Genomic DNA, 25,225 nt, shown 5'->3' on the forward strand with positions numbered 1-25,225 from the left:
TTCCTGTAAAAAGAGTTTTTGGTTTGGCTCTGTTGCTATTATTCGTTTGTGGATTTTAATTTTAATAATTTGTTTTGGCAAAGCATTTTGCTTAACTGGGCAAGAGTACTGATTTTGTAGCAGAATCATATATTTCTCTTCCAGCTTAATTGTATACCCAAACTGTGACATAAAGATTATTAAAAGTAATGTAATGGTTGTCAAAAGTAGTTCTTTTTTGGTGCTAAGCATAGCAACCTCTATTACATTCTTTGTTTGAGCAAATTTTGTACTAAAATATACTCTGAAGTTGAGCGAGCGTTGATAATTTACGTTGACATCACGTTTAACTGACTCTTATACATATTTTTCACTAACATTTTGGTATTAGATTAAAATGTATCATTCTATATAAACATAAATTTTGACCATTCTAAAATGGTATTGATATATTGCAATACTGAAACCATTGACATATATTGTCAGCATGTCTAATGAGACATCTTATCAATTTTAGACTGTTGACATAAATAAGAAAATGTCTGAAACAACAAAAAAATATTTTGTGCATATTATTTCACACATTAAATCATTATTATTTTTAAAAAATCTTACCATTATTAGCTCAGTTATTCGGGACATTCTGCTATGTGATTAGTATGACCATACATTTAATTTGGAGGATTTAACAAAATATTTCAAAGGTTTTTGAAAAAACTGACATTGACCAAAAACATGATTTTTCAGGAGAAGCAAAAAAGAATGTGACATGTATCATATTGATATTGTTACGACCTATAATGTGGGGAGGACTGGGTTCGTAAAGGATAGTTCAGTAAGGTTTTATAACAGTTTTATTGATTATGAATATTTACATTAATAATAAATAATTGTACGTAAAATTTTCCGATCACAAGTTACTGGCACTTAAAACATGTTTATTCTCAATTCACTCAATGTCTGTCAAGTTCGACAGTTCGCACTCCTCAGTGGAGCTAGGCTCAACAGTGGTTCGCCCCTTACCTTGTGCCAGTCCACACATACAGTCTCACGCAACTCAGTTACTGCACTCTCATGATCCAGTCTAACTCCGCATCGTACCACTCTGGGAGTGGGGGAGGGGTGCTTGTCTCTCACCCTCTTCGCTATGTCACACTTCCCTTCGTTCGGAATCCTCTCGGAAAAACCGCGGAGGACGGCATCGCTGCTAAAGTACTCTGGGTCCCTTCTCGAAGCGACGAGAGCAGCTGTGAAGAGTCGCGTCGTCTCGGGCCGAACAGTCGAGAAGTGCGGCCTCCATTCTCGCCACTCCGTGCGGCGGCCCGAGGAATTCTCAAGGCCGCTCAGCGATAGATAACGGCGCAGAGGCAGGACTTTGCATGGGGTTCAGATGGGAAAGGGGTAGCGACGACCCTTGTAATCTGGCCAGACATGCATGGCATGCCTTACATCAGTGTACAGTACGAAACAAGGTGCGTGACTCCAGTGGACGTGCAGGGCTGCCAGCCAGCTCCGAACCTGGTGCATATCCCGGTCCTGTCTGTCTTTGTAACACCACCCCATCCTTAAATCTGTTCGTCACGAACATGTAATGCATCCCTTCTGGCATATTCCCTCAACCAGTCCAAAAAGACCACTTTAATCCGTCCCCTCTTTCCTTTCTGGATGAGGTGGACCACATCATTTAGCTGCTTCGAGGTTTTTATATGGGCCATCCCACGCTGCTAGAAACATAGGGAACATACCCTTTCTTCGTTGCGGGTTGTACAGCCACACTTAAATGCCCCCCCCCCCCCCCCTGAAAACCGGTTGATTTAACCTTTAGGTCGTACCTCGTTTTCATACGATTCGTCGCTAAAGGAAGATTTTTGCAGACTTCTTCATGTATAAACATTATTTGCTCCTCTAGACGATTTACATAATCAATGGTGCTGGTCGGCTCCCTGCGAGGATGAACGAACTTGACATCACAGGGCAGCATTAACTCCTGTCAAAATACCATACTCTCAGGGGACTACCCAGAGGAGTCATTGATTGCAGATCTATATGCCATTAGTAATAAGTGGATAATGTCATGTTAATGCTCTGCCACAACCTTGGCAAGGTGTTCCTCAAGAGTTCTGTTGAACCTCTCCATCATGCCATCAGACTGAGGATGTATAGCTGTAGTCCTGGTTTTATTTATTCCGAGCAACCTACACACTTCCTAAAATATTGTCGACTCGAAATTGCGGGTTTGGTCTGGTTGTAGCTCCATTGGTACCCCAAATCTGCAAATGAAGTTGTTGACTATTGAATCCGCAATGGTAGTGGCTTCTTGGTTAGGAAGTGCATAAGCCTCTGGCCACTTACTGAAGTAATCCATTGATACCAGAATATACTGGTTACCATCTTTAGTTTTGGAAAATGGTTCATTTATGTCGATGGCTATCCTTTAATAGGGGTCTCCTGCATTTGAGGCACTCATTTTCCCACGACTCAGGTTTTGAGGCTCCTTTTTTAGCAGAGTATGCTTTGCATTGTCTTCACTAAGTCTCCACATCCTGGCTACACCTGCGCCATCAACTACCTCTCTCAACAACCTAGTTAGGTTAGGAGTGAAAGGTAGGACAAAACTGAAAGCCCATGAACCAAAGGCTCTATGAAGTGTTTTGATGTAGGTTAGTTGAGACAATATTGGCTGACTGGTCATGCACACTTTCACAATTAGGGTAGTTAATTAATAAAATATAACTTCATGTTAACAATTTATTTCAAGAATAAATTTGTTATTTTTACTTATACACCTTGACCAACTACATAATTTCATTTGAGTATCGTTATTTACGTAATCATTTTAAAATTATTATTTAGATATACTTATATTTTATGTTTTTAGCAAGGGCCCTGCTATCACAAAAGGTAATTAACGAACATTCAGAAACAGACTTTTATGAAAAACGTATCTTAAATTTTTGTTACACAACTTCTCTTTCTATAAATATTACTTGTTACATTATTTTTCTTTCTCTAATTATTATATTTTTTTGTCGTAACGTTGTTCCAAAATTTTTTTAACTTAATGTGTAGTAGACTTTAGACGAAAATATCCGATGTGATTCAGTTAAAAAAAAAATTTAACACATGGTTTATTTTGAGGTTAGTATATCATGCCAAAAAAGTATTTTAGATGCCGGCTTTCCTGATAGATGCGGTCACTGCATGGCTTCAGGGCCGATGAGGACAGGACTCATACACCACAGCACAAGGTAGATTCAAGTGAACCGCATGGCCGGTACTCGTCGACCGCTATTAACAAAATAACCAATATACTTTAACACGTCCGGTGTTACAAACATTACCAGACGTTCTTAATAAAAAGATCAGAAAAACTCACCACCTAGTGCGGTATAAAATGCATAAAGCATGTTAAATTCACAAACTTCAACCGGCACGAATTATCACTATGTAATCATGGCGTCAAGGTGTTGAAAAAGAAAGTTCTCTCTTGCTCACGGTAAGACGAAGAACATAGAACATAGTACTAGTAGAGAATACTTTTTGGAAATACCATAAGTATCGATTATTACTTGACAATATTTTACCACAAAACAATAAATTAACTTATAATTTATTAAATTATTCTTTTACATATTTGCTAAAAAAATTAAATGAGAATTAAACATGATTCATAATAAACTTGAAGTTATGTTGGCACAATAACAAATTTATGTGTTACGAAATAATTAAGTTACACTTAATTACAATTATTATAAACAATTACAACTTAGTTCAGTAGTAAACTTTAAATATTTAAATATGACATATTGAATTAATAAATACCAAATTGAATAATAAAAATGTGTGGAAACCAGTTTGCCATTAAAACAAAAAAAAATAAGTATAAGGTAAATAAAGTTGAGCAAGTGCCACCAACAATTTAATAGTAGCATTGTTGGATCTTTGGTTCTTCCCTAGATAACCACCATTGGAACCATCATGAATTTTTTTCAACACTTCTGCCACTAGACTCTTTGGAAGGAGTAGTTTTATGGTAACTACTTTTCCATTTAGACTCTCCCATGCCCTCATTAGTAGCCCATTCATCATCCTCAAGAAATCCCATTATGTCCTGTAAGCTTTTACAGCCCTTCAGTCACTGGAGATCTCATGTTATATTGGATGTCCAGTACCACTCTCTAGCCAGCTTGTAATAGTTGCCAGGTCAGGATCTTGGTGCTGCGCTGTTTTCATGTTGCACTATCTCATTTATCTTCCCAATTAGTTATCGTTGTTCGCCGAATATCTTTGTTCCCCTCATTTTTCTCCACCATGTTGAAATGGTAGCAGTCTACCTTGCAAGTTCTTTGGGAGAGGGCATTGGCATTGATGTGAATTTCTACACTTCCTGTGTTCTATCCGAAATTAATTTTGCTGTGTCTGTTCAATCCACCTAGCAAAATGTCCCTCTGGATTCTTGACCTATAGTAGCCATGTAGTGTGGCATGGTCAGTGCGTAAAACGAATTTTCTCTAATATAAATATTTGTGGAAATGTTGCAGAGACTTCACTACAGCCAAGAGTTCACATCGTGTGACACAAAGTTGCGTCCAGGCTTAGAAAAAACTTTGTTGTAGTATGCTATTACTCATTTATTTCCATATTCAACCTGGGAAAGTACAGCCCCTAACCCATCCCCGCTTGTATCTGTGTCGACGACATACTCTCCATGTTAATGGGGCTAGTACACAGGGATTCCTTGAGGTCTTGAAAGGCAGTCTCAAATGTTGAAGTCAATATAAATAGTCTCTTGTCTTCGGTCAGCGGATGCAATAATTTTGCGATTGTCGAGAACCCAGTCACAAACTATCTACCAAAATTATTCTTAGGTTGAGGCCACTCCTTAACAGATCGGATATTCTCAGGATCTGTTCGCACTTCATCCTGTGATACAATATGCCCCAGAAATGTTACCTCATGCTGAAACAAGAAGCACTTCATAGAACTTAACTTAAGTTGGGGCATGGCGATGTCTCTCGAATACATCCTGGAGATTTCGCAAATGTTCCTTCACTGTATTCTCCACCACAATAATGTCATCCAGGTATAGGCATGTTTTCCAAGTTAAACCATACAGGACAAGTTCCATTAATCTCTCAAAAGTTGCAGGAGCTTTACTTAACCCGAATGGTAATAGTGAACTGGATCAGCACACTATCTGTCGTGCAGTCTTTTGCTTTTGGGGTGCCACTCTACTTGCCATAACTACTCTTCAGTTCAGTGTAGAGAACCATCTGGTGCCAGAGAGTGTATAAAGTATGTCATCGATACATTGGAGGGAGTAGCTGTGTTTTTTGGTGATGTCATTCAGCTTCTGGTAGTCCACACATCCTTTACACAATAAAACAACTTGGAAAACCCAAGGACTCGCTGATGGTTCTATTACACCATTCTCCATCATACCTGCGATCAACGTCTCTGCTTCTTCCTGTTTTCTAGAGGCAGCCACCATGGTGCTTGTCGGATTGGCTCTGCATCACCTTTGTTGATGCGATGGTTGACCAGGCTTGATCTCCCAATCTCAGTATCTACTAAGGAAAAGACATCATGGTTGCTTACAAGAAAAGCTGTCACATCTATTTCTTCAAATGTTAGATTATTTTGGCATCGCATTAGTAGATGTTCTAAATTATGGTTCAGTTGTTGCTCATCATGTTTATTAGGTGAGAAAGACTCACACTGGCCTACCCAAGAGACTGGTTCGCAGCAAGCAACATATGGGCACTTTTAAGCTTCATTGGAGGGTGGCTTATCTTAAAGAAGTACTGATTGAATGCATTGTGTCAATCATAAAAAAACTGCATGTGAAATGTTAACGCCATAAAAAGGCTCAGGATGTTCTCTTGCCGACCTGATTAGGCTGTCCCAGTCACTTCACACCTCTGTAGTGTGCTTTCTCTTTAGCGCTCAGTAAATAGTTCCCTTTAGTAGTAAATATGTAAGTAACTTTCTTTAAAAGTTGCAAGCAGTGCACCAGCATATGATAATCTAGATTTTGGCCATGACAACCATCTAAAATCAAAACGAGGTGCTCTTGCTGTATTCCTTTTATGTTAAATCACTTCAGTAACAGAGATATCACATCATTTTGCTCTTACTTACCTATTAGCTCATCATACACATTAATGAAAACTGTATTATTTCTGACATCATGGATAAAGCACATCACTTGTCCATATGTGTGGCAGGGGCAGATGTTGCATGAAATTTAATTATACACAAATAACCTCTCCAACTGCAGATTTGATAATGTCGAGGTTGATTTAATAAATAAAAACTGATCTGCCTTGCTAAATACGACTTTTTTCTGTTGTATACTTTAACATTGTGGACTCACTGGCAGATATGTTATTGTTCTATTGCATATTTGACACCAGTCACTTTGGAGGAATCTAATGACAATGTTGAATGCCCATTTAAAAACTCGCTAATACACCCGGTGTGAAACATTTACGCGATAACAATATAAGAATATCTTATGCATTTCCTTGACAGATTTTGTTTCAGGAAGATAAACCAGATTTGGGTTGCATCGTCTAGAATAATTCAACTAGTGAGTTTTCAATTACTGGATGTGGTAAATTATAAGACCATCAATGTTATTTTGTGTTTTCATCTCCGGTCTTTAGGGGCTGTAACCGAATCATCTGTGTGATTCCGAATTATTCTCAGTGTGCCTAGCTGAATACCATTGAAACTTAACATTGCTTTGAAGCATATAGGAATACCTTAATAATGAGCTCTTACCATGTATGTATAATAACAACTGTTAGGATTGCATGTTTTTTACACTCACTGAGAATTGAATCTTAATCAATTTGCCTTAGAGGAATAAGGCAAGTGAGGATCCTGCTCATATTTTCTTCTATCCCATTGAATTGCGCCAAACGTTCATGCTTTGCACTTTCTGGTGTGGTTTGGAAACAGTGAAATCTAGTTCATCTGTAACAAATGTCAATACAGATTCGGAAAATATTTAAAATTTTCATTTTTTGTCCAAAAATACCAAGATAGCATTATCATATATTTTGCACGAACTACACAAAATATCAATAACCTCAAATTATGTATTTAATTGTTCATTGAACATTCCTGAAATTTTGTCCTGTTATCCATGCAATAATATTTTTCCTTGCTGTTTATATGTGCATTTTCTTTTACCTTTGTTCTCTTGATTAATTCTTGGTTCCTTTTCTTTTCATCCTTATGCCTATTCCATGCTGTAATTTTTGCAGCTGAAGTCAGAGTATATTACACACCAAAAGAAAGCATTGCTGCCAGAGCATAGATGGACCATTTACTCTTAGGTTGGCCAAAATTTCCTAATTAATTTTCAAAGTTAAAATTTTTATAGTGCAGTTTTCTTACAACATAGAATATAACCTAATATCACCGGTGATGGTGGAAATTTTTTCTTTGATAAGACTGTCATTGCCCAAGACTATAATTTTTTTTTACTGAAAATCAATGTAAACTATGGTATTTGTATCAAAATCGGCAATATTTTTAAATTCCGTTGTATTGGACAATGGTTATTTTGAATGCTGAATAATTTTTCAGTATATAGCCATGGCAAAATATTAATTTAGTCCCTTTTTGGACTATGGCTGTTCTTCTTTCCTTCTTAAAAAAGTTTTAATTTGAAATTGGTACTAAGCTGCTTGCAACACTTGAAACTGCTGGTGTGCTGTAGCAACTTTTACTTGCAGACTATGATGCTCCCCTAAATGAAGCGGGAGACTACACAAAGAAGTACAATGAGACAGTGAAGTTGATCGCCAACTACTTGACTGTGAAGACCAAACTGCCAGCCATGCCCGCTGAAAGTGTCAAGTTGGCTTACCCATTAACAAAAGTAATTCAGTGCCTTAACCTTGGTAACTTGGTGGATCAATTGGTGAGTGCCATGTTGTATATTTTGATGATATTTTGTTAACTTAGTGAAAATGGTAATGAAAGAATGACTAAATAACTTTCCTTATTTGTGTGGCGTGTATTTGTTTTGGTTATCATCCCGTGAGTTTGACCAACTAACATCAAAAATATATCCATTACATCTTTCAAGGCCACAATAACCCTATAGATAAGCTTTGTGTTTGACAATGAATCATTTCCTCTGCAGGATGAGTTGGACCATGTGAACTCCACGGACGTGTTGCCTATGGAGATGTTAGATATAAACAACAAGAGTGGACAGAGCTATGGCTTCATATTGTACCGGAAGACAGACCTCCACATTCCAGAAAACTCCACTGTGAGGATTAGTGGGAAAGTCAACGACTTGGCTGTGATGATGGTAAATGGCGTCAGAAAAACTGAAGTGTTTAAGACTTCAGACCAACAGAAGAGTTTTGGGTACTTTGATGCCGAAAAGTGAGTGCTTTATGTTGTTCGTGTCATTATTAACACTCTCAAGAGTCTCTGTTCGAAATGTTTAGCTGTATTTTGTGATGATGAACATAAAGGCAGACACTCTTATTCTTAAAATAAGACACAACTACATGCCAAAAAAATTGGTTTATTAGTCAAATGTGAATATTATTATATTACCTCACTGTGATAATGAATGCTTTGTTTGGTAGAGAACGGACATACACAGAGGCTTAAAGCAATGAGACCTCCAAAGTTAAATCTAACCACCAACCCCTAGGGAACCGATTCGGAGCTCAAAAACGTGAGCTGTGCTGGAGTGTTAGGGTCGAACCCACGACCCCCGCCGCCTGAACATGGTATATTATACATCACGGCCCCCGAGGACCCTCACTGAGTGTTGTCAGGCAAACATTTTCAGTGCATAAGTAAACTCCATACGTCAAGCGGAAATCATTACATTATTTTCTTGCCCTTACCTGTTCTTGGTCTGACTTCCTTCCTTCCATCAATTAAATTTGTAGATTCCACCTTAGTAAATCTGTAGAGAATAATATGTTGACCTTTATGTTATTTAGGGGGCTGCTCGCAAAAAATATTCTGTTTTCCTTTATGACATTTATTCATCCTACGCAGAGCATCTCGTGTACCAAATTTGAGATTTATTAAGCATATAATTTTTAGGTAAATGGCTATTAAAAAATTGTGATGGCGGTCAAAAATTCCTCGAAATGTATCAAGATAACGATAAATTTTCCTTATTTTCTAAGGAAAAATACCCTTTTCAAGGGAGAATTTCTTCTTTTATTGCACAAAATATTCGATGGCTTGAAATGTCCCCGAAGCGGCTCAGCATTCCCCAAAATCAATCACTCGAGCTGCTGGGACTCGGCTGTGAGCTCAGTTGACATATTATACCTCAGTGAAATTCGACACCACGATCATTTTTTTTCATCTAAAACGCAAAAAATATATAAACACAAATATAACACATTTTATTAAGAAATAAAATGAATCGGACTGAGGAGAAAGGAACCAAGTAAAAATATCAAAATTTTCAGGTTGGAACGAAAAACGTTATAAATCGTAGTGTTTAACATCTAGCGATTTGATTTGATTATATCATATTCTTATACATTGGGGGTACGTACACAAAACATATTTAATGTGAAAATTTAAAATATTTATACATTTCATTTTTTTTTTTAAATTTGTAGTTAGTTCCTTCTCCACTGATTTCATGCTTCCAGAAGCTATGCATGCAAAATATTCCGAACTATTTTACTTATTTACCTATAAATTATTATTAATGTATGTAACAAAATATTTTAATAGCATAAGAAAAAAGTATTAGAAAATTTATTATCATTATGTATAAAATAACTTACACATAATGTAGAGTTCTTAAAGTATCTCTACTCAAAAAATGAATAGGTCAATACTAAATCTGGAAGAGCGACTTTTACATATTTTAACATTATGAGTTATTATTCACTAACTAAACTCACAAAATGTAAACGCATATGTCAGTCTTAGTTATCTGTTTAGGATGTCTTAAGCCAAGAAATTATATTTTTGTAAAATTCCTGTGTTTTATCTAATGGTTCGACATATCAGATCAGTTTGCTTATGTCCTTTTTTTTTTTAATTGACTGATACTGACCTTACTCATAGGCAGTAGGAGTTGTCAAACCAAAAGAAATGTTTGTGTGCTTTCGAAGTTTTAATGTATGAAATACTGTACAATATATTTGATAAGTGATGCAATGACATCTCTGAAGTAGGTATACTTAAATCCCCAGACTGGCAGGTTTAAAAACCGGTTTTCAATTTGAGGAATGTAACATGGGGCAGTTCAGTTTGCTAGAACTGTATTTTTAAAATACTTCGGCCACCACTTGACAAAGTCAAACACCTCAATGGTTGCTGTCAACTATGTTTACTGTAATATAATGAATACTATTAGCATTCACCTGAAAATATTATTTGGAATTATAAAATGGTCACACTTCTTAAGTTTTTGTTTAATAACACCAAAAAGCAAACACAGTGTGCCGGAAATTAGGTATTTCGGCTAGTTTTTTTTAAATTTTTGTTATAATTTTAAATTTTTTTTATAAATTTTTTTTCTATATAATTCGGCTACAAAAGGGTAATTTACACTTTGTAAGGTGGTGTACTCTACTTAGTTAAACTTTGTGGCAGTGGCCCGAGGCTTCTTTTTCTCAGGGACCAATCCGATCTTTTGCAAGTCTAATGACGACGTTAGCAGCCAGGATGACATTTCTCCCGCTTGCCGTCACGCCCGGGACCTGTAACTTTATGCATGACTAAACCTGCATGACTAAATTTGCATACAAGCGCTCTTGACGAGTTGGGACCATTTCTCAGAGGCCAGCATAGGTAAGCTGTTTGGCAGCATGTCGAGTCGCATTATTACAGTCCGAGGCGTCGCCTCGGGACGATCCACACGACGCCTTTCCCAGGCGACATAGCAAGTTTTTACCCCTCTTTCCCTGTGGTTTCTCGGGAACTCCTACCCGGAGGTTCGACCTCCAGTGAACCCGCGCAGGGTACATGCTCTCTCCAAGGACATTCGCCCTTGTCCGACAAAGCCCTCAGCGAACTCTAGCAGTGGCAAAAAGCGCTAACTTAGCTCTGTTCGCTGGTTGCGAGTGCGCTCAGGGAACTCTAGCGGACGTTTCAGTGACCTTTCAGCCAGTTTCTCAGTTAGGCCGCCAGAGCGTAGCACTGGCTACAGCTTAAGACTCATGGAGCGGAGCCCTCACAGCGATAAGCCGGGCCGGCCACCTGTTTCTGCCCTCCGGGAGGCGTGGTTTACAGCCGGGGGTGGAGTCAGAAGGGCAGACGCGACCGTGACGTACGTGCGGCCGGCTGCCGGGGTGGGGAGAGTCTCAGGGTTTCCACCCCTCCTTTCCTTCACTGTGCATTCCTTAGCCGTGGAGGAATGATCTTGCGCGCTGCGCTGGGAGCGCTCGTCCACAGGCCTCGGCGACACTCGCTTACCTGCCTGAATAACTCTTATATGGAAGTTAATATCTATGAAGACATCACGCCCAATATAATGCCTGCAATTTAATATGTTCCTAGGCAAAGAATGGGGAGTATAACATATTCATAAATGTAATTATTTATGGTTTTATTCATACAATGTTATCTATAAGCTGTATTATTGTTTTTATAAAGACTTATTCAAAAAAGTTTTTCAGAAAGAATTCAAACTCGCTAAATTTTACAAACATATACCATAACCATATTTTTAGGGCTGTCAACAAAACCTAAATTAGAATTACGAGACCGGAATTCGATTTCGAATCCTTCGGAATGCAAGGTCATTGACTTACACATATTTTTAAACCATTTTATATCTGTTTTTATTGTAGATCTGAATCTTAATTGCCCCTCTCCCTTGAGACGTAGTTTGCGTGGTGTCAGAGTATTCTGAAACCTACACCCTCGCACCCGAAGTCGGCATGAGTCCAACTAGCTACGAATTTTTTCTTGTAGGTGGCGTATTTAACACAAACAAAGATAAAAAAACATTTAAATTTGTTTAAATATTTCTATTTACCAAAACGAAAAATAGCGAAGGATATCTTCAATAATATTGTATGAAAATCTTACATTTTTTGTATATATTTGCGTTTTTAAATTAATAGGTACTATACAAAGCTGAACAAAAAGTGTTGCATTATTTTTTTAAAAGATAAAGAAATAGTTCAATTATATTTAAACACAACTGTAAACAAATACATTATATATAGGCTATATGATCATTCTAATTTTCTAAATACACATATCATGATGGAATAAAATTCCATCAAAGACACACGAAATTAATGTATGAGTTAAGAATATATATAATACTCATATTCACTTATAACAACATATTTAGAACTTTGGGAAATATATGATAGAATTAACTTGTGAAATGCTCTCTACATGAATGTAAAAATACCTATTTTAAATTTAAAAAAAAATGAAAGCGAATATTTCAGTACTCGCCAGAGGTGTGTAAATATCTAACCTCGGTAATGTGCAAATAAATTTATAATACTCAACTCGGACACGAAATTTAAAATAATTCTTTAAGATAATGCCAAACGTTATAAATATAGGTATATAACTTGTGTTTTCCCACTACAACGTTAAAAAAAACCTCTAATTTATTAGCCACGAAAACTATGTTGGATCAAATGTGGCAATGTTATTATGATAAATTAAAATTTAATACACTACGCAGACAACTGTTCTCCATGTAATGTATTACCTTTCCAACCTACTATCTCTAACACGTTAATTCTACTTAATAGACCTATATGAAATAGCAAGATTAATGACAAGTGTTAACAAAGTTTGAAAATAGGGTACGACTTTATGAGCTAGGTCTTAAACAACCCACTTATACAACCTCAAAGTAAAACTTAATTACGGAAAACAATTTTAATATAAGTAAGGATTTACTTTGGAAATAAAACTGTGTTAGTTTTATTCAAACATATTCTTTGAGAGTTAGGTATAAAAAAAATCTAAGTTTATTTAAGATAATTAAATGGGTCATTTTTATCTAGTACTACTTTAAATTTATACAATACTACTTTTCAAATTATTTTAGCTGTTTTGTAAACGGTGATATAAAATAATCACATGATATTGTTATTATTTTAATATGACAGTATTTTGAATTATGATTAACTGAATCAAAAAATACTTCTCTCTGTGTGTGTTCAGCAAATACAAGAAAATATTATTTATAATTTCATTTTTATAAATCAATATTTTGATCAAAGATTGTTTCAATTTTTGTTCTAAGTAAACCTTTATGTAGGGCAAAGAACTTTTAATTTTTGTTCCAAAAAATTTACAAAGCATATAGAAATATACATCGTTAATTGTAAAAAATATATTTTGAAATATAAAAACCATTCATTACACACTTTTTATTTCTTGTGTTACAAATTTATATATTTTGAGCAATTGTTTTTCTAATTCATGCACGTATCATGAAAGTCTAGGATTTTTTTTTTTTACATTTGCAATTTCTGGTTAAACTGTATGTCAAAAGGAACCCAAAAATGAAAAAAAAAAAAAAAACAGATTAATATAACCAACACAAAGAAAACAAGCCAAAATCAGCCTATATCAGAGGTTAAATGCAAATACCGCAGAGAGAATTCTGTGGAGGGAATAGTCAGAAAAACATCACAGCGCAAACGAAAACAGTGTGCTGGCAACGGCTTGTCCTTTATTGAGAATTTTTATGGCACACAGGGCAACCAGCAATGATGTGTACCCTAAAAAACATTTTGAATAAATCTTTTCCATTGCAAGAACCATTCAAATAACGCGTTGATGTTTTTTTAGAACGTAATTAATACTCTACTGAATCAAGAAATGTTTTTAAACGTCACTATTTAAAAAAAAAAAACTAAACAACTGTATCAGCACTAGACTTTAAAAAGTTATTCACTTTTATATTGTTTCACTATGCAACATACCTCATGTTCGTGAACAATAGGAGAATTGGTCATTAGGCAGTTGAGTTGTAATGAAGATTCGGCCACGCATTCGTTATTCTCAGGCCCAGACGAATAGGTTGGATCATCTGGTGGCATCTGTTTGAGAACTGTGTATGTCCAGTAAATAAAGCTGGATGAAATCATGTGAGTAATGTTCCGTAAATTTTCACCTAAAATTTAAAGCCAACGGCTCCAGCTTGAAAGAAAATGTCACATTTCGTCCAACTAAGTATTAAAAACTAATACTTCACCCAATTTCAGCTGATTGTACTGAAAAAAATTAGTACTACGCTAGTTTGGCAGTTAACTGTAAAAGTTGGCGCATTTAATAATGGTTATAACATGGTATTTCTTGGACACTGTTTTTTTAGTAAAAAAACACAGTTTTTTACGTTTTCTTACTTACTTAAAATTATTCTAGTGTACCCAAGTCTTTCCTCAAAGCCCAAACTTTAAAATTCTAGTTTGAGTGAGACTGGGAAGTGTGAGCGAGACAGAAATTATTTTTACAGGTATTAATTTTAAATACTTAACGTAACATTTTCTTTTTAGCTGGAGTAGTTAGACAACAATTTACGTAAGCATTATTCGGGATTTAAAAATTAAAAAAAAATTGTAATAACGGTAGTGGGAACACCAGCACAGGCTGTAGATTTTTCTGTTGTTTTTTAAACATACCTATGATTTTAAGAACACATAACTTTAATGTTTTAATATTTTTCTGATAACTATTATTACTATAACTACATTTTTTTCCAAAGATTACTCTTTTTTTTTGTCCGTTGTCTTGATCTACGACATGAATTTCATCTCTGTTTGAAAATTGGGAATCAGTAGACCTATTAATAAATTCTTCTTCCTCAGGCCTTTTTTATGTAACCTGAAATTCTTCTTCGCAAGTTACTTTATTTCTGCACAATGTTGCTTGAAGATTCAGTCTTTTCCTGTGAATATATTAAATGAGTCACAAAAGCATTATTTAGTTGTGTGTGGCACATTATAGATAAAATTTATTGAATGAATAAATCACATTTAACGATGCAGTTGCCAAGGTAATGCGTTATGGCAAGAATAAGGATCCGGTCGTCCACCCAAAAGACAAAGTCCCTTTTTACAGTGTTATAAACATTGTGAGTATTATAAAGAACTTTTGTCTAAAACAAATTTAGAAGCTACATTCGCACACAACACAGCGGTTCGAAAACTATCATCTTTTTTCTTCGTTAATTTTATTTTGAATTTTTTGAATTTTTAAATCTTTTGTTACATAAAGCAGTTGATTTCTTAAGTTCAAATACTTGATTTTGCCATTTAGTTTTGAAAGACTAAGAATAATTAACTACAAAGATTGCTTCGCAAATAAATACATTAAAATTATGTTTTACATGTTATCTTTGAAACGCACATATAAAAAATCGCTAGCTACTCTTGTGTTGGTCGTTCGACTTAGTGATTATGTGTGTATCGTATGCTGATTGATGGCGTACCGAAATTCGGTGCACAACATGGAGAAAATTTAGCAGTCCTACAACTTTCTGTGCGCCGTTTACGTGCTGTTTTTCTGTGCTTGCACGTTTTTACCAATGTAACAGATGTTATTTGTTTGAAATTCCGTTTGTGTTTGCTGTACGTGTGCTGTTACAAATGTATCCCGGCCTTTAGGAAAACATTTATGGCATAAAAAATTGTTATAAGATACTGTTACCTTGACACTGACTTCGACATTTATAGACTCATAACAGATGGCCAACTTAAAAAAATTATTGGTTTTACATCTCAGTGAACTTTTAGTTTACCTTTCACTTCTGTATGCACCAAGGAAAGAGCTTTTTTTTTTTTTTTTCGAGATGCACACAGGCGAAGACGCGCCTTTTTACCTCTTCTCCAGTAGGGTTTGCCTTCCATGCTTGGAGAGGATTAAATAAAAATTTAAAAAAAAAATACGCGAAAATCAGACGTTTCCCGCCACGTGCGGGTTACTGTATCACAAACCAAACACTATCAACTTGAAGTATGTAACTCGGCTGGTCAGGGAAATAGGCTCCGTCCACTTCTTCCTTCGCACATCCCGCTACCTGTCGCTTCCTCCCCCCAACCCCCAGCACAAGACCCAGCCTTCGCTGCCACCCCTCCGCAGGAATGTTCCCCCCTCCACCCAGCCCAGGAAGCAGGCCTGCTGCGCGCGACTTGACCACGCACCGAGCCCCGCCAGGGAGGGCCACTGCAGGGCCAGAAAAGCGAAAAACAGCGTTTCTTTGCGAGAGAATCCCGCGTGATTTTCAGCGGCGACAGTATGTTTTTAATATACCATTTTATTAAGCAAAAAATACTCTATGTTTTGGTGTAAATATATCCTTACTCGGAGCAATGCACTAAACGCAGTAATGAAGTGAATTCTGGCAAATTAATTAATTTTTCTGTTAAATTTTATGAACATTTTTTATATTTTGATTTCATACGGACATGTGGACGTTCTTCCTTTATACTCCCTTAAAATCTCAGTCTCCTATCTCACCCCAGTGTTTTTAAAAACACTTTTTTCAAGAACAATAATAAAGTATGTTCGCATGGTGGTACAGAAGACTCTTAAGAACACAGGCATCACTACCTCGACCTGGCTAGAGTCGATAGGCGGTTGTTTTCGGAGTTTCCCCCTAGATAGCGCTGTGATCGCGCGAAGTCCGAGTTAACTACTCGAGTTGTGTTTTGTTTTCGCCCCGCCCCTTCGGGCATCTTCGGTTACCTTCGGCTCACCCCCGCCTCCCAACCTTTGTTCCAGGGCAGAACACTGTTTTAAATTATGACTCTTTCCGCGCGCACCGACACTTCGGTGCGCGGGTCCTTTCTGGCTGGTAATATCGGAATCGTCGACGCTTGACTACGCCAAAAAGAATGCCGTTACTTGTACCATGTAGTCAACAGACTACGAGGGACGAACTCCCTAATTTAGATAGAATTGTTTAGCCAGCCAGTAGTGTTTCATAGTCGAAAAGTTAGAGTAGTTTTCTTTTTCTGGTTTTATTTAAATTATATTAAATGATGTAATTCTGTGTAAAAATCGCGTCGCGAGTGTCGGGACTCCAATGCGCGACTCCACCCTGAGTGACTGCATCATCCACCCTGCTTTGGTGAGTGTTTATTTTCGCTTTACTAGATCCCCCCACACCCTTTTCGGGCCTTTTGGGCCAATGTTTTTCGGGACTGTCTGCAAACAGGTCTTATTCGCAAGAATGGATCTCTGTTGCAGGCAGGGTCCCATGATCCAAAAGACGGATTCCAGCCCAAGATTCAAGGACCACCGTGCACATAATAATTTCCAAGCAACAGCTTGCGAGTAGCCGGCATTATGAGCCATTTCTCACGGCAAGACTTCCTCCCCAAGCTTCTGATTCTACTGTTTTTTAAAAGCATCGGACAGTATGGGAATTTCGGACACCAAATGAAATTATGTAATAATTTATGTGTTAATATAAAAATGCATAAGACAGCAAAAGCTTAAAACTAGTCTTGTTTTGTTAAATGTTAAATTTATTATGAAATTTTTATTTCTTTAATTTAGAATTATGCTTTGTCATAGTAATTTGCGGGCCGGCCATAGTTTACCTAACTTTACCCTTGTTTAACCTAAATTAATGAAATGGTGTTTATATGTAACTGCGCTACTTAACCTATTTATGTGATTTTTTTATTTCTCGCCAATGGCTCTAGAGTAATGTCATAACTAAAGAAGGTTCTTTTTCTTAATAAACGAAGTATGCCAATATACATTTTTGCAGTTTTTATTTAAAACAAATAACGATCCTCTTTCTCCCCCCCCCCCCCCCCCCCCCAAAAAAAAAATTGTTTTAGGGTGAAATCTAAATTAGCTTGTCTGACCTCTCGTTGCTCCCTCTGATACTTGTTTGTTATTTACTTAGTCTTTTGCTTACACACTTCCAGTTTTTAATCAGCCACTTGGGCAATGATATTTTTATATTGTAGCACGAGAGTCAGTTACAACAGGACAAGAATAAGTGCACTCCTCCATTTCCTAGTTCCGAAATTCAATGACATATTGTCTTAAGTTTAATGCCCAGATAACACTAGCTCCATACACATTCTTACAAACATGTATTTTGATTTTGGCCATGTGCTCCAACTGAGAAAAGAATGAGAACAGTAATTTTACTCGCATGACAGTGTGGATAGCGACATATATAAAGGGCACACTTTATTTGCACCCTTGTGTTCTTCACCTTCATGATCATGTATATCACATAATGTCTAGACTTGAGGAAGAAAACACAGAAACAGTTTACCCATAGGTAATGTAGATAAAAACTTTATTTAACTGATGTTTCATTTAAGTGGAAAGTTCTGCATAAATTCGAAGACCATGAATACCATACCTCCGGCATGTTTATGTTTATAACACAGGGCTTCCACTTCTTTTACTGACATAAAATTTTGTACTTCTTCGTTTGTGTACAATTAACTAGATCTCTGCTGCTTGGTTTATGCTATCATTTATGTGATGTATTTTTGAAATAGTGTTCAGTAGTTCACATATTCAACATCTATCAACCTGTGGGTGTCCAAATCTCTAGTCGAAATTCAGTGAAAAGTATTCTCTGTAGAAGTTCTTTTTAACTGCACTGTATGGATGCCTCAGAAGGAGTAGATGGAATATTGGCTTGATAATCAAGTGAAAATTAAATTATTTTGTTCCCTTGCCACCATAATAAGTCACTTTTAGTGCAAAAGATTCAACATGCTTGTGATTTAGTTCGATAATGCATTCAAAGATTTTGTGTCCTTTTAGATTCTTCCCTCTTTTATTTTGTGGAGATTGTTCCTATAGAAGCATCTTCAAAAATATAAACAGCCAATAGTTAAATAATTATAAATAAGATTCATTGCAAAACAAACATCACTACTACTTTCTGCTGATGCAAATCAGAAATATACAACCTGTAAGAGTACATTCTATTTTAAATACTCACCATAATTTGGTGTAGAAACGACGTAAGTCATAGTAACGTTATTTTATGAAGGAATGAACTAAGTCAATGACTTAGTTCCTTTCTCCAACATTTTTTTATGTATTATTTAAGAGACAGTGAACAATATGTCTTAGTTCTTTTCACCCCTATTTGAAGCGTCTATTATTATATTGTCCACATGAATTAAAATGTAAAAACATAATAAATTTGACTTAGTTCCTTTTTTCACTGACCGATTCAATTTATCATCGAACCCGTAGTCCTCGGTTCAATCGCGAGAAGGGAAATTAAAAAGATTTTAATAAAAATTCCCAAAAAATCAGAAAATATTTATTAAAATACTAAAACTAAAACTACACTTACATCATACATTTCTAAAACCTCGGTTTGATTCCCGGGGAATATATTTATAAATTTAAATATATAAACTTTCTACGAACAATTCCACTAAACCGACTGACTCATAAAAATGCATAATTATACTTTCAACCAATGAACCATCACGGCTACCATCTTGGACACCACCAGCTTGGATCCGCCATCTTGTTTACGTCTGCTAGAGTGTGCACCCGCCATCTTAGCTTATAAATTACTTACTAGAGAGCACCAATATCAATCACTATATAGTCAACTATCGTAGCGTCCACCATCTTGTCGACCATCTTGGTTGCCATATTGAAATATTTTTAATTATTTGCCTAGAAATTCTGAAAAAGATCATAAAAAATCACTTTGGTCGCTCAAAAAAAATTGATTTTTGTAAGAAATATTTTTTTAATTAATAATCACCCAAAATTTAACCTTTTACCATAAAATGTGAACATCTATTACACATATATAATTTATAACATAAATTCTACTCTACTACAAATACAAAGCGTACACATCATACACACAATTCATTCAATGATTTGGAAATCTGTCCTTTGCATGTCTTGTGTGTATTTTAAGGGCATCTTTTAGTGACACTTTATTATTCGGGGCTTTAGGTAAAAAATTGAATCGTGGTGTGAAATTCCACTCGTATCATATTTCAACGTAAGTCAAGGCTCGGTCCCAGTGGCTTAATTTATTGATTTTTAATGAACGCTAAGCAGATTAGGTTAATTTTTATCGTCGACATTTGTGTGGATTAAAACGAAAAATATTCCCTGCATAAAGGAATTTTTCCTTCGAAGTAGGGTAATGTTTAGTCATTCTGAAAATTTTAGAGTCGCTTTTGAGAAATGTTGTGGATTATTTGGCTAGAGAAACGTTACAATCCAAGAAGGCGGTCGCTTATTGCCTACACCACAGTCTGAATCCTAAACCAGACTTCCCATTTATACACGACTAACGTTATCTACTATTAGGTAGATGAATTATTAACTCATGAAGCATCAAAGTTCTCTTAGCAGATTCAGGCATATTTTTTAGATAGCTTAGTCCTTAAACAAACTATCATTAATAGTTATTTAGTGTATATATTGGTAAAACCTGGATTCACTGTGACTGTAGTTACTGGCAAAGTGTCGTCTGTAAATACTACATAAACAAAGACAGACACCAAATATTAAATACATGAAACAAAGTATTTTGTTAGAATCAACTTCGTGAAGCGGAGAATATGAGATACTCAGAGAAATAATCGCGCAAACTTAGAAGTCTAATATCTACATGAATTGGCAGACAATGCAAAACATCTAGAGAATTTAAAAACTAATACATTTTATTCTGTATGGAATTTTTTAAAATCTAAGTTGCTATCTCATACACATTTTATACACTATTAATTAAGAACTTGAAATGTGTGTTTGATGTGACTGTCACATCCGTGATATTATAAGGCAAAAAAAAAGAAAATATTGTTATACTCATTTGTATCACATTATAAGATTGCCATGTTTATTTCAGATCCACACAGTTGGCTCTAGATAGAAAAACTGTCGGAAAGAGACAACGCCTAGACATCCTGGTTGAGAACTGGGGTCGAAGATCTGGCCTTAAAGGGATTGTCAACGGCTCTGTTATTCTGAATAATGACACAATCAGAAACTGGCAGATCTACGCTCTCCAGTTCAAAGGCAACTGGGTTCGCAGGTAGGCGTGTCAAACTATAATATGATAGAACAATGCTTTTTAAGTACAGATAAACAGGTTCTACAGGGTATGCTTACATTTCAGACTGAGCAAATGGAACACATTGGGTGAAATGACACAGCCGACACTTTTCCGGGCTGTTCTGGAGATCGCAGAGCCACACGACACGTTCATCAACATGTCGGCCTGGGGCAAGGGAAGTGTCTTCGTCAACGGCTTCAATGTTGGCCGCTACTTCTCCGCCGCCGGCCCAACCAAGACGCTGTATGTTCCTGCGCCTCTGCTGAAGAAAGGGGAGAATGAGGTAAATATGTATTCTGTGAAGTTGTAAGAACTATAATTAACATTATTGAGAATTCGTGCACAGAATGGGACCAAACGAGTCACTGCGAGCAATTCATAACTGTTCATTTATATCTACACAATATTATGTTTATAAATATTTTCGTTCCTTAATGTTTATGTATTTTGAGAGTATACATATCTATGAACTGTACTACACTATTCCAGCTAGAGATGCCATTTCACAACAATAGTCTGCATTCTCTAAGCAGTTTTTAAATTATGTTATGTTTAACACGAACATTAACTTTAAAGTTTTATTGAATTAAAAACAATATTTAAATTAAATATGATGTTTATCTGTTTTATGTTTCCACCCATTTAAGTCTATTTTTATGAACTTCTGTATTTGACATATGTTGGCTTGGGCCACAGCCAGATGGCGAATCAGATTATTTCGTTTAAAATTTGGCACATTTTTAAAATGTTGGGAAAAGAACATTCTTCTGGGACTAGACGCTACCAGACACGGACGAAAATAGTGCCTCGACACAGATTAGCGTATGTAGTCTAGATCCCTTCATCAATCATAACTTTAAATTTCTGTATATAAGTAAATCTAAGCCTATTACAGTGTTTAAAGCTACGGCAACTATACAAAGAGTTGTGAAATATGAATGTACAACCTACGCTGATACGCATAAGTGTTGTAAATTTTCTGACAGTATTGATTGCAGAATACTTTCATTTTAAATAATTCAAGGATAATCGAAAGCCATCATGAGTACTGAAATGTATATTTACGTATTGAATGTAAACATAATGTTGATTTACAATGATTTTTCAGTGATCATACGTTTTAATGAAAACACGTAACATTGCCTATAAGGACATAACTAGCAAGTTAACTTTACTTTCTTCCCCAGAAGTTCGGGATTGCGGAGAGTCATGTCACCCTGAGGCTAACTAGTCGGACAATTACGAGCAGAGGACCCTTTACTTGTAACTAAAACGAGTAATTTAAGAAACGTTGATATCAGATCAGAAACACATACGTCTATGAAATATAGTGAATTTCATGTCAGTTAAATTGTAATAACTATACACAGAACTCTTGTGTGTTTGAATGTGCACAGCATATATTTCCCGATTATTTGTAAATTGGACTGGTACAGTTGTTCTAAGGTGTATTTTGTTAAATGAAATTAATGATTTATTTAATTTATAATTCAAATGGTAATATCACAAATGTCTATGTACCTAAGTGTCTAAGTATAATATGTGTAAATTACATCCATTAAAGGGTTCTGACCACTATGTTAGACACACATATAAAGTTTCCTATTAATAAAATTGTCATTTGTTTATTTTATTGACATAGTAATCCTGACCAGTAATCATTTTGTTTTATTTTCTGTGCCATTTATTACACATCCAGTGGATGCTTTCAACCTATTAAATTTCAGACGAATATATATCACAGGTACATTTATGTGGTGTATACGAAAGCCTTATATACATACGAAAGTATAGAAAGAGCAGGTTACAAGATGTATTAATAAATATGTGAACAATGAACACATGCAGATTGGCTGAGCAACAAAATATGTCTTGACTTGTTTCAGATCCAGGTGTTCGAGCTGTTCAGCGCAGCTTCAGAAATTACCTTCTCTAAGTTTCCGATTCTCGGCTAGAATCCCACAATTCCAAATTAAAAATAATTTTTTAGTCATTTATTAGAACAAACTGATTATTTGCATTATTATGGGAATATCCGTAGCGATTTTAACTCATCATAAATTATAAGGGTCGGGAAAAAGTATGCATTCTTTTCATCCCAGCTGTAGTGACTTGCCTTCAGGAAAACGGACCCCCTCAGCTAGAGCGTACATGTGTTCCACTGCGTTTAGTCGTCACTGTCATAGACTCCCAGCTCCTCCCTACTTTCCCATGGTCTTATTGCCACTGGAAGGAGTTAGAGCAGAGACATTTCAAGTTTCTGGTTTCAGTATTGAATGTATGCTAAAAAAAAGTTTCCCTTCATAGACACTTAGTTTTCACCATCAATAGCGCAGGGCGAAAGGTGATGTAACATAAGCTCTCGTATTAATAAAATCAAACAAACTATAACTATAATAGTACTCGTTCTGATATTCTATACTCCCATTCATACAAAATTTGGAGCTATACTCCTGCACTCTAGCTGTTTCAGGTTCACGCCTAAAATAGGGAGAGTGATTAGGGTGATATTTATATTTATTTACTGTTAATACTGAGTGGAAATGCGATAGTATGTAAATGGGAATACTGGGACAGGGTAAAAGATAGTGGAGCCGGAGCTGAACCGTCATCTTGGATTTGTGACGTCACGGTAGCAATTTTAGACTCAAAATGACTCAAAATTCCTGAAATTCCCGTTTTCGCAGAAAAAAATCCATATTTGAGAGAAAATTTCCCGTTTTTGTCGTTAAAAATGCCACCGGCTTCGTAATTACAACCAACGGCTTAAATTTCTTAACGGCTAGCTCATCTAATCCGCACCTTGACAATTAGGATGTTTCGCCCTCGATGGAGACTTCAATGGCTGGTGATTCGTCACCAACTACCGAGCATCGATGCTGTTACTGCGACAAGATTTTCTCAAACAACAGCAATGCTCGTCGGCACGAGAAGAGAGAATGTGCTAAGAACCTTTATCGTAAAATGCTTGACTGTGAGAAATGTCATAGGCAGTTTGCCGGAAAGATAATATAAAAACGCACATGAAGACATGAAAAGGCCCTGCTGAGTGACATAAAGTAAAGATTTAGGTGCAACAACGATGCATCGATTTGCATAAGAGTATGCCTGGAAATGGTTCCACTGCAGTAAAATCAGAATCTGGTTTGGGTTCGTCTTCATCAACTAGATATCCTTGAGGCTACTACGATATGATGTTTGCATTTGCTCACGATGTACGGAGACAGTAAATGTACGACGAATCATTTTCGCATGAAGTTTCGCTGTGATGAGTGCCATGAATGGTTTACACGAATTGACAGATTGCGACGACATGCGAAAAACTATAAAGGTGAAGTCCGTGTGCCTACTGTTGAACTATCTGCAGAAATTACGACTTCTCGCTTTAAAGTGGATACTCGTGAGCGTACAGGCAAAAAAAAACAGATGAGCAGCAACCGATTGCTATGACGTCTGGACATGAACCTAAAACTAAGTCTGTGTTCGGTGCATTACAGGTGAATGATAATGGCTTCTACTTGGCGCAGTCTGATTTTCGTGGGACATTGAAAACCACTATTAACTAAAAACGTTCAATAAGTCGAAGGACATTTATAATTTTCTTGACCATATAAGGCAGAACATAAAAAATGAAATTACTGATGACGTATTAACAAACGGTCCATTAAAAAATAACTTTTGGTTGGATTGTAGGCCTTTATATGAAAAAACATATTCATTCGATGACAAAGTGAAGAAGTGTGCATTCAAGACATCGGCTGCAGTAATTTACAATTCTAAAGATGTGAAGCAAACTGTTAAACACAGTATCCAGAAACTCTGTCAGGAAGAGGAGGAATATATCAGTAAATGTTCTGGCTGGTCTCTAATACAAACCGATTGGAGCTAAGATTGAGTCATTTCACGCCTATGCAGGCCTAAATGTTTTAAGATTACCGGCTTTCGCAAGTGTTCCTGTAGTAGCATAGCAATTAAGTAATAAATATTACCATTGTAAAAGAACTTGTGGTGTTTTATTTCTCAAACATGTCACTTTTGTGGTATTTTACATAAAATCAAATTTTTTGCATTGATCAGGGTTCGAGCCAAGGACAGGAACTGATCGAATCAATCAGTATATTAAGTTATATTTTTGATGAATTTAGAACATTTTTCCCGAATTTATAGCTAAGTAATAAAACAATTCCAAGATGGCACCCAAATTTCAATATGGCG

General features: G+C 36.1%; 1 protein-coding gene across 1 annotated transcript in view; it reads left to right on the forward strand.

Moving 5' to 3' along the window:
- Window positions 1-25,012, forward strand: part of LOC134539260 (beta-galactosidase-1-like protein 2) — a 51,674-nt gene extending 26,662 nt beyond the window's left edge. The window contains exons 4-8 of the mRNA XM_063381084.1: window positions 7,728-7,915; window positions 8,141-8,391; window positions 20,804-20,989; window positions 21,074-21,293; window positions 22,897-25,012. Coding sequence (XP_063237154.1) covers window positions 7,728-7,915; window positions 8,141-8,391; window positions 20,804-20,989; window positions 21,074-21,293; window positions 22,897-22,965 — 914 coding nt within the window. The 3' untranslated portion in view covers window positions 22,966-25,012. The remainder of the gene's footprint in view (window positions 1-7,727; window positions 7,916-8,140; window positions 8,392-20,803; window positions 20,990-21,073; window positions 21,294-22,896) is intronic.
- Window positions 25,013-25,225: the final 213 nt, after the last annotated feature.

The sequence above is a fragment of the Bacillus rossius genome, chromosome 15 (assembly GCF_032445375.1).
Source record: "Bacillus rossius redtenbacheri isolate Brsri chromosome 15, Brsri_v3, whole genome shotgun sequence".
NCBI classification, from domain to species: Eukaryota; Metazoa; Arthropoda; class Insecta; order Phasmatodea; family Bacillidae; genus Bacillus; species Bacillus rossius.